Raw genomic sequence first — 11,263 nt, forward strand, 5'->3', positions numbered from 1 at the left:
AAGAGTGGAAGCAGCAGCACCACACCAGCACTGAGTTAAAGACAACCTGAGAGGGAAAACTGCAAGCAGGGAGATGGAGGCACCTTCTCAGAAGCTGGAGAAGGCTCAAGACCACATGTGTGCCTTGTGTAGGCTACTTTAAGTAGAAGTGCACCAGTACATTGGTCCGATATCAGATTGGTACTGATATAATGAAAATTGGCTGTATTGGCAATTGGCCCAATAGGGCCAGTAATTTTGCTGATAAATGCCAGTGCATGTGTGCAGCTGCAGCACAGCACTTAGGCAGCGAGGAGCAGAGCCCAGCAGCTTGAAGAGCTGCCTCCAGCTGGTAAATCCATTGTGGTGGAAGGGGAGGAAGGAGGGTAGGGGTGTGGAGTGGGCATATCACCACCCGCCGCAGCGGCTGCCAAGGGAGGGTGCAGGGAGGGGGGGGTGTGCCCCCCCAGATCTACGTGGGACAAGCAGGTGGGCTGCAGCTGTGGGCTGGAGCCGGGCTCTTCTCACCAGGGGCGGGGTTTGGGGCAGGGGCTACGGAGGGGGCTGCAGCCACCTCAAATTTTGACACATCTCCCTCCCAGCGCTGCTGCCACCATGTGCCTGGCACAGCCCTGGCTCTTCCTGGCTCAACCCCCACCTCCCACATGGTGGGAAGAGCCGGAGCTGTGCCGAGTGCACAGCAGTGACAGTGCTGGGAGGGAGCTGCGCCCTGCACTAACAAGCTGCACCTCCGTCCCACACCCTGCATGGGTGGAGGTGGGGGTTGAGCCAGGGCTGCACCAGGTGCATGGCAGTGGTGGCTGGGAGGGAGCTTCAGTGAAATTTGGGATAGCTGTAGCCCCCTTTGTAGCCCCTGCTCTGAAACCAGCCCCCAGCAAGAAGAGCCCAGCTCCAGCTTGCCCTGCCCCATACAGATCTGGGGGGCCCATGTCCCCTGGCACCCTCCCAGGATCCAAGTTGCATGAACTGGCCCCCCACAATGAATTGCAGCTGGGCAGAGCCTGCCCCTGTCCCCTCCTTCACCATGGTGTGGGGGTGGATTTGCCCCCACTCCCCTTCCACCACAACGGACTTACTAGCTAGAGGCAGCTGTCCACGCTATATTGGAAATTGGATTGGTATCTGCTTATATGCCCCCTTAAAAATCGGATATTGGTAATGACCGCAAAAATCTCTATCAGCACACCCCTAATTTTAAGTTGTGTTATTGAGGGCTGAGTCATGTTTAAAAGCTTTCCTGTGGGTCAGGTGTGCCCAGGAAATAAGTCTATTGAGTTTTGAGACTTCTGAGCTAAGCAAAGCCCCGAACCCACTGCAGTGATGCCAATGACACTGAGGCAGTCAGGCATGCAAGAGAGGTCTCTGAAACAGTTTAGTTGTGTAGAGAGAGGAAATAAAATCTTCAGAGCCTGTCGGGTGGAGGAAAATACATTTTTCCTTGCTACGCTGTGGAAGTAAATTTGTAGGCACCTTAGAAAATACATGGATTAATGAGGATCTCAAATACTTGCAAAATATGGCAATATGAATTGGAGATTATTCCTTTGTTGGTGCATCTTTTGATGAATGTCCTGGTCTATCTGTATTGCGTATGAGTGGCTGAGATTAATCTATTCCTTTTGAAGACTATTTTAATACCCTACAGTATGGGAAAGTGTTAAAAAAAAACTGTCCACCCCTACCATTCCACAACTATAATTTTGTTCTCTTCTGTTGTTTCCAGTTGTACCTTTATGCTAAGCTGATTTTTTTGAACCCTTTCTTTGGTTTCTTAACACAGTAATATTTGGTATATTCATCATTCCAAGGGGATTGGGAGTGATGACTAATTATCCATAAGAATTAATTATCAGTAACTAGTTGAAGTTATTTTCAACTTCAAACGAAAGGTTCTTTGTATGCTATGTTGAAAGACAGTAAAGAGAGATATTTGACATTTATAATTGAGAAGAATATGTATAAAAATTCCAAGTGCAAATAGTAGTGGTGTGGCTAGCTGTACAGCCATGGGACTATATAAATAAATTGTACTTTTTCTGACTAGAAAAATTCAGTGCCCACTATGTAAAAATTACAGTAAAAGCTCTGTTACCCGGCATCCCCCGGGAATGGGAGATGCAGGTTAATCAGATATTCTGGTTAATCAAATGTGCACAGTCTGGTGCGCTCCCCAGTGTCAGTGTGCTGGGGGACAGGGAGGGTGGCCCCGCACAGGCTGCTTTTTCCCATGCAGGCTGCTTTGTCCTGGGCTGTTGGCAGAAAAGGTGGCAAAGAAAAACTCAGCTTTCAGTGGTGAAATGGGAAGTCCCCTAGAAGTGGTACTTTTGGTTTTGCTTTTGCTGCATCACTCAGTTAATAGAGTTTTCCAGCTAATAAAGTGCCAGTTAACACAGCTTTTACTGTACTTAACTTTGATAGAGTATTAGAAAGTGTGGGTTGGTGATTTTTAAGCTAGCTAATTGCCAGGACTATATTTCACTGATTTAGTGAGCACGTACATATGGAAACCCACTGTTGTGGTTTAGTGGTAGAATCCTTGTCTGCCATGCGGGGACATGGGTTAAATTCCTGGACGCGTATATAACTACAGCCATCAAGGCACCACATGTCCAGACTTGATCTGGCCATTGGATTCTGTTTCAGTGGTCTAAAGTGGGGTTGGAAGATCTAGACAGCCTCCGCTCTTCCATATTCCTACCTAGGTATACTCATTGAAGGTCTTGGTGATCTCATGCTTACACGGTGATCCAGAAGGATCAAGGGTTGCCTACTACTGCTACTACATTTGGAAATTACTAGTTGCACTTGAACAGGTGATGAATTAGACCAAGCATTTTGTGTACAAATACGTAAGAGTCAAGATGGGTTTTAAGTGCACTGACCAATATGACCCTACTTATGAGTTATCCAGACTTGAGAAAACTGCAGTTGGAAGGGATCTCAGCAGGTCACCCAGTCCTCCTCCTTCCCTCCCCCCCTTCAACCTCTCAAGGCAGTATCATCTCTAAACCAGCCTAGTCAAATTCTTGCCTAATGCGCTTTAAAAACTACCAAAGATGGAAATTTCACAACCTTTCTAGGTATTCTGTTTCAGTGTTTGACCACCCTCGTACTTGGAACATTCTTTGTAATATCCAACTTAACTTTTCCTTGCTGCAGTATAAGACTTCTTCTTGCCCTGTATCCACAGAGAATAGCCTGTCACCTTGGTGCTCAATCTTTCCAGTCCTATGGGCCAGATGTGTCAGGAAGCTGGTCCATTGGCCGAATCATGTGTATGGGGTCCATCCAAAGGCCAGATAAGCATGGGGTCAGGCTATGGGTGTGATCTAGCATGCCAGCGTAACTCTGCATGCCAGATCCGGGCACCAAGTGACCATACATCAGCCTAATCTGATGCATGAGGCTGTGTCAGTTGGACTGCAGGGGCTCCTCACAGGTCCAGAAACTGGCCAGCAGGGGGGCAGTAGCAGCATTGTTTCTAGAGCTGCAGCAGTTAACATTTCTACCACTTCGTATGCTCCCAAATTAATATGGTATTGTTGTGATATGCTATAAAACCAAACCAAAAGTTTAAAGAAAACAACTTTTGTTGTTGTCTTTTGCTGTGTATTTATAGAGAGTGTCTTGGACTTTGAACTCTGATTTAATGGGTTTCTTACACTTTAAAATCATTATTCCAAGGCCTTTTAGGATTTTGTCAGGAAATACAATAAAGAAGTGAGCGTCTTCCAAAGCCTATATAACTTTTTATTCTTTCCACAAATGTATGGAGTTAGTGTGCTGACACTGCTGCCAGAAAAAGTGGGGGGTCCAAAAACGGAGGGGAACCAGTTCATATGTGAATGGGACTACAAAGAACAAACAGAAGTAGTGAGTTCCTTTCTCAAGGAGCTAAAGTCAGAGTATGCTTAATCTAGCTCATTCGGACTATGATGTGTTAAGTTCCTGCCACTGCACCACCGTCCCTTCCCTCCATTTGTGATGCAACTGGATTTTTTAATACAGCTTACTGGAATAGGGCCATCCCAGGCAGTCTTCTAGTGTACCTGCACAGTAAGGCATCAAACCAAGGTCTATTGAAATCAAAAGGAATTGTGTGTGTGGTTTGTTCTGATATAAATCCTAATTTTAAAAAGGCCTCTTTACTCCCAGCCAGTAGCAAAAGTTCTTCAAACTATCAGGAGTTATGATGGTGCTTTCATACCTGATGAGTGGCCAGCAAGATGAGGTGCTTAGGCCACACACTGAAGATCTGCTTTTGTATCTGTTGAAGTTTATGGCAGTATTCCTAGTGGCTTCATCAGAAGCAGGAATGGATCCTAAATGCTTTGGGGGATACATTATGTAATATTACACGTCACAGTAAATTGTATTTTTTTAAGCTTTCTTTTTTTAACTTTCAAATGTTAAGTGAACGCTTATTGTCTGTTGTTTTAGGAGAGATTTATCTTCTCTATTTGACTTTATGTAGAGTCAATGTCCCCTTTTATAAGTCTGACTTTTTTCCCCCTCCCTCTTCTTTATTTTTTTTTTTAGTTCATTGAAGAAGCATTCTACTATGTTCCAAAAATATGTACATAGGTACTGAAAGTTTAGAAAATTGCACAAAGCCTCAACTTTGTTAGTATTGCAAAATGAGCTAGCAGAACTTTGCTCTCTGGCTGAGTGGCTTGTGCCTTGTGTGCAGGCCCAGAAGGTTGCAAGTTCAAGGCTTGGGATGAGCTATGAAATTTCACATAACACTAAAACCTTTTTTTTTTTTAAATACAGCATTACAGTGTTATTGTCATCTCTGTACAAAAGACAACTTTACGTGTGTGACAGATGGGCTCTGCTTTACCTCAGTGACACGGACTGTAGACAAAGTCATGCACAATAGCATGTGCATAGCAGAAATTGATCTGATTCCCCGAGACAGGCCATTTGTTTGTGCTCCCTCCTCAAGAGATGGAGTTTTTACTCATCCTCATTGCTGTGATAAAGACCTCTGCAATAAACTAGATCTTCCAATTCCAACACCAGGTAAAATGTTTGCTCTTTTTTTTTTAAGTGTGCAACAAAATAAGCCAAGTTTGGTATAAGAATGGACGTTAAAGACATATATTAGACTTAATGAATATCATTCTGAAGTTTTAGATCAAGAAATAAAAATACTATTAAATGCTATTAAGATTTTTAAAAATTCTTTGCATCATAATGCCAAGTTGCTTGCATTAACTATATGTATATATTTTTCTAACTGAATAAAAATGTTTTTGTCTGCATGATATACTGTTGAGTTTTGGAGACCTGCAACAGTCTGGACTCAAAAAAAAAAAAAAAAAAAAAAAATCTTGCTAAAATAAATATGTCAAAAGCACACAAGAACCAGTATAAAATAAAATATACTGCCACTAGCATTAAAATAAACCCTTTATAGATTTTTAGGGTTGGAAGGGACCTCAGTAGGTCATCGAGTCTGACTCCCTACCCTGGGCAACAAAGAGCGCTGGGGTCAGATGACCCCAGCCAGGTGCTTGTCTAACCTCCTCTTAAAGACCTCCAGGATAGGGGAGAGCACCACCTGCCTTGGAAGCCCATTCCAGATTCTGGTAACCCTTACTGTGAATAAGTTCTTCCTCATGTCCAATTTAAATCTACTCTCTATCAGTTTGTGACCATTGTTTCTAGTTACCCTAAGGGGAGCCCTGATAAATGGAGTATCTCCTATTCCTTGCTGCCCCTCCTGCCCCCATGAATTTGTAGATGGCCACGAGATCACCTTTTGGCCTTCTCTTCCGGAGGCTGAAGAGATCCAGGTCCCTCTATCTCTCCTCGTAGGGCCTTAACATGCAGGCCCCTAACCATATGAGTAGCCCTCCTCTGGACCCTCTCAAGGTTATCCACATCTTTCTTGAAGTGTGATGCCCAAAACTGGATGCAGTACTCCAGCTGCAGCCTTATCAATGCCACATAGAGGGGACATATCACCTCCTTAGACCTATTTGTGATGCACCTGCTAATGCATGATAGAGTGTAGTTAGCTTTACTTATCACTTTGTCATATTGATGACTCGTGTTCATCTTGGAGTCTCTTATGACTCCAATATCCCTTTCTGCCACTGTGCTGCTTAGAAGGTCATCTTCCAATCTGTATGTGTGTTGGTGATTCTTTCTTTCTTTATCTTGGATCTAACTTGCTGTTATTAAACAGTAACACTTTTTTTTAAACCCCCACGTTTAGGCCCTACTCCAGGAAAACCTGCGTCTAGTCTAGGACCTGTGGAATTGGCTGCTGTCATTGCTGGACCAGTATGCTTTGTTTGCATTTCATTAATGTTAATTCTGTATATCTGCCATAATCGTACTATCATTCACCATCGTGTACCAAGTGAAGAAGATCCCTCATTGGATCGTCCCTTTATATCAGAAGGAACTACTTTAAAAGACTTAATTTATGATATGACTACTTCAGGCTCTGGGTCAGGTAATGAATTCAGAATGTTACATTTGTTTTTAAAATACTTACTTTAGTTGATTAAGCATTTTTTTCCTCCCAAAAGCCAAGTAAAATCGAGTTAAACTTTGCAATGGAATATGTAGCGGAGAGGTCACCCTTCTGTAGACTTGCACATAAGTAACTTGGGCTATGTCATCTGTAATTAGACTGAAGTTTTCAGATTTAATTTTTTGAGGGTGAAGATTTAGATGGTTCTGTAGATTATTAATGGTCATATTGGGCCACAGCAAAAGCGCTTATGGCACAGCCCTGTCGGATGCCAACGAATCTGTGAATTCTGCTAAATACCTTGTTGCAAGGACATGAAAAAGGAAAGGCAGTGGTCTTATTTAGAATGACTAAGCTTGCATAATTGGAGAGAATGCATTTGATTAGAAAACAGCTTTTTCTTCTCATTTAAGGTATATAGTAAAAATATTTTTAAAAAGGTTAAATTGGATCATGGTTGTGTATTACTTTGAGAGCATGCTTGTACACGGATGGTTTCCTCTGTTAAGTTTAGATTTCTTCAATATCTTGTCTGAAGGCTTTACTGAATATTACTGAAAGATTAACTGCTTCTAATTCCTTTATAGAGTATATGCATCTATGTTTATATGGTTTAGTTAAATAAAAGTTAAAATTTACATTTGAAATTTGACTTGTATTTAAAACTGTCATAATCTAAAGTATTCTGAATTTTACATGGCACTTGTGACCTTATTCCTTGTAAAAGGTACTGCATTAACAATTCTCACAAAAATCTCTTATTTACAGAACAGACATGATGTGAAAAGCTGTAGGGCAGCATTTCCAGCACATTGGTTTCTCAATTCTGGCTTAAAGAGGGGGATCCTTCCTAGGGAATGAGGGTAGCAGTATCTGTGCTTATCTAGTCATTAGCTGCTACTGATGTAATCCTAACAAGGTTGCTAATAGTGGTTGTAGATGTTTGGTGTGATCCACTTCCTCAGTAGGAATTCATATGAGACCTTGAGCTAGTGTTCCACATGGGGACTGACTGTGGTGAGGCTGATGGGGAACTACAGACTAGTCAGCCTCACCTCAGTTCCCAGAAAAATCATGGAGCTGGTCCTCAAGGAGTTCCTTTCGAAGCACTTGGAGGAGAAGAAAGCAATCGGGAACATGGATCCACCAAGGGCAAGTCATGCCTGACTGACCTTATTGCCTTCTATGATGAGATGACTGGCTCTGTGGATGGGGAGAAAGAAGTGGACATGATATACCTTGACTTTAGCAGGGCTTTGGATATGATCTTCCACAGCATTTATGCAAGCACACTGAGGAAGTATGGGTTGGATGGTTGGACTGTAAGTAAAGTAGATAGAAAGCTGGCTGGATTGTCAGGCTGAATGGGTAGTATTCAGTGGCTCAAGATCTGATTGGCAGATGGTACCCAATGGTATCCACTTTGTCCAGTTCTGGGTGCTGCACTTCAGGAAGGATGTGGAAAAGCTTGAGAGAGTCCAAAGGAAGGCTATGCACATAATTAGAGGCCTAGAGACCAGGTCATGTGAGGAAAGGCTGAAAGACATGAAACTGTTCAGCCTGGAGAAGAAAAGACTCAGAGGGGACTCGTTGGCAGCCTGTAAGCACTGGATTCTGTTTGATTCCAGATCATATTCGTACATCAAGGGTGTGCGTCAGGGTCTGGGGGACCATCTGTTTACCAAGGCCCCCCAAGGGAGGACAAGAAATAATGGCCACAAGCTGATTAGAGGATTGCTTCAAGCTAGACATAAAGAAAAACTTCTTTACAAGTTGAGTACCAAGGGCTTGGAACAGACGCCCCCCAGTGGTGGTACAGTCATCCACCCTGGCAATCTTTAAAAAGCTCCTTGATGCCCATCTTGCTGGGGTCATCTGATCCCAGCAGTCTTTCCTGCCTAAGTGCAGGGGAGCCGGACCCAATGATCTAGTAAGATCCCTTCCATCCCCTAACAGCTATGAATTTGAGTGCCCCAGGGGTTGATCCTGCGGCTGGCTTTGTTCAGTATTTTCATTAACGGTTAGGGCGCAATCCCATCACATTTTCCAGATCAGGTCTGTGGATGATACCAAGCTGGCAGGGGGTGTAGTAGGTACAGTGAAGAGTAGATTCAGAGTGACCTAGACAACTTGCGGGATTGGACCAAAAGAAATCTCATGAGGTTCAGTAAGAACAAATGCGAAGTCCAGCCCTTGGGGCAGAAAAATCCCATGCACTACTATGTGCTGGGGACCAACTAGCTAAGAAGCAGTTCTGCAGGAAAGGACCTGGGGATTGCAGTGGACAGTAAGCTGAATATGAGCCAGCAGTATGCTCTTGTTGCCAAGAAGGCTAACAGCGTACTGGGCTGCGTTTTTAGGAGTGTTGCCAGCAGATCAATGGAAATAATTATTCCACCCGTTCTGCACTGGTGAGGCGACATCTGGAGTACTGTGTTCAGTTTTGGGCCCCCCCAGTACAGAAAGGTTGTGGGCAAGTTGGAGAGAGTCCAGCAGAGGGCAGTGAAAACAGTTAGGGGGCTGGGACACTTGACTTCTGAGGAGAGGCTGAGGGAACTGGGCTTATTTAGTCTGCAGAAAAGGCTGAGGGAGGATTTGATAGCAGCTTTTAACTACCTGAAGGGTAGTTCCAAAGAAGATGGAGCTCGATTGTTCTCAGTAGTAGAAGATGACAAAACAAGTAGCAGTGATCTCAAGTTCCAGCAAGAGGGGTTTAGGTTGGATAGTAAGGAAAAACTTTCTCACTAGGAGGGTAGTGAAGCACTGGAAAGAGTTACTTAGAGAGGTGATGGGATTTCTATCCTTGGAGATTTTTAAGGCCCAGCTTGACAAAGCCCTGTCTGGAATGATCTGGCTGGGGATGGTCCTGCCTTGAGATGACCTCCTGAGCTCCGTTCCAAGCCTAATGTTCTGTGACACAAAGCAATACTGTATTTACTTGGACCCAAGACGAGTTTGAATTTAAGATGACCCTCCAATAATTAGATTCTATACATGGGAAACTTATAAATTTGTTGTTATTTTCTGTATGTTATTAGAGGGTCGTCTTAAATTCATTTCTCCCACTGCTACAGCAGGGAGAGCAGCAGTGGGCGAGAGGCAGTAAGGGAGCAGGCAGTGGGATAGTAGTAGTGATACGCAGTGGAGGGGGAGGGAGGCATTGGGCAGAGCAGATGGGGCAGGCAGTATTGGAGGCAGGAGTTAAATGAGGAGGGGAGACTTATCCTTGAATCAAGTAAATATGATATATCGTTCATGACATTTATTTAACTTCGGTATAGCTAAGAAATGAACTGCAGTGTAAGGCACCATATTTAATTAAAACTCTCCTGTGTCTTTTATGATCTCAAAATGCATAGTTAAAATTCTGTACTTTATAGAGTTGTTCCTATGGCATGTAATTCCTAGAGGTGCACTAATACATTGGCCCATATTGTATCGACACTGATAAAAGGAAAATTGACGTTATTGGCAATCAGCTTTTTTTGGCCAATTGTGGCCGTTAACATCACCTATCGATGCTCCGTGCATGTAGAGGGAAGGGGTGTGGAATGGGCAGATCGAGGGCCCCCGCGGTGAAGGAAGGAGTGGGGCATGGGATGGAGCTGCGAGTGGCTTGTCCAGGGGTGATGATGTGGTGGTGGCTCCCACCGCTGCATACACCCCTGGGGAGGCATGGGGGCATGTGCCCCCCCCCCCAGATCTGTGCAAGGGGTGAGGGCGGGCTGCTACTGTGGGCTGAGGCTGGGGATGGGGCTGGGCTCTTCCTGGGCAGAGGGGGGTATGGGCCAGGGCTGCGCTCAGGGCAGGTGGTGCTGGGAGGGGGGTGAGTTTGGGAGGGCTATAGTTAATTTTGGGGTGGCTGTAGCCCACCCCATAGGGCCCCCCTCCCAGCACTGCAACTGTCCGCCTTGAGCACAGCCCCAGCCCAATCCACTTCCCACTCCCCCACCCCCCGCTGGGAAAAGCCTAGTGCCACCCGCAGTGGCAGCCCACCTTTGCCCTGCACACAGATTGGGGTGGGGGGGGGTACATGCTCCCTATGCCTCCTCTGGGGGTGCACGCAGTGGTGGGAGTTGTTGTCCCCCCACATCCCCCAGACTAGTCACTGATGGCTCTGTCCTGAACCCCACCATGCCCTGGCTGGGTAGCTCCTGCCTCACTCCCTCCCTTACCATGGAGGCCTCGATCTACCCTTCTTGCTCCTTCCCACCCCCCAAACAGACTTGCCAGCCAGGCGCTGCTCGGCTGCATATTGGCAATCAAATTGGTATCAGCTGCTATGGCATGTTAATAATTGGCCATTGGTATCTGCCCAAAAGATCTTTGCTGGTCCACCCCTAATAATTCTGTATCCACAAGAAATCCTATACATGCCAACAGAATAATTAGACTGCTGAATAGCTGTATGTGGAGTTTTTTGTTGGTTGCTTGTGTTTTTATTTTGTTTTTGTTTTGGTCAAATGAAGTCCAATATAGCTTGTTACTATATTATTTTGAGTTAGACTGAAACATCTTGACACCCTTTTCCAGGAGAGGGGTCAAGGTTGCACTCAACTGAATTTCCATGCTACTTTCTACATAGAGGTAGGTCTGCTCAAGCGAAGCTTGCGGACATGGGCATATGAGTAAGTTACTGTAAAGTAGACTGGAATTGTTGAATATTCTACAATAACTACCTTTAAGAAAGGCTTGGATGCTTATCTTCCTGGAGTCATCTGACCACAGCTGACTTCCTGCCCCTTGGGCAGGGGGCTGGATCTGATGATCTTG

General features: G+C 44.8%; 1 protein-coding gene across 1 annotated transcript in view; it reads left to right on the forward strand.

Moving 5' to 3' along the window:
- Positions 1-4,727: 4,727 nt before the first annotated feature.
- The window catches only part of TGFBR1 (transforming growth factor beta receptor 1), a 56,206-nt gene continuing 49,670 nt past the window's right edge, over positions 4,728-11,263 (forward strand). The window contains exons 1-2 of the mRNA XM_019536356.1: positions 4,728-5,025; positions 6,227-6,469. Of these exons, the coding sequence (XP_019391901.1) occupies positions 4,728-5,025; positions 6,227-6,469 (541 nt within the window). The remainder of the gene's footprint in view (positions 5,026-6,226; positions 6,470-11,263) is intronic.

This window comes from Crocodylus porosus, unplaced genomic scaffold (assembly GCF_001723895.1).
Source record: "Crocodylus porosus isolate Cpor-Errol unplaced genomic scaffold, CroPor_comp1, whole genome shotgun sequence".
Lineage (NCBI taxonomy): Eukaryota > Metazoa > Chordata > Crocodylia > Crocodylidae > Crocodylus > Crocodylus porosus.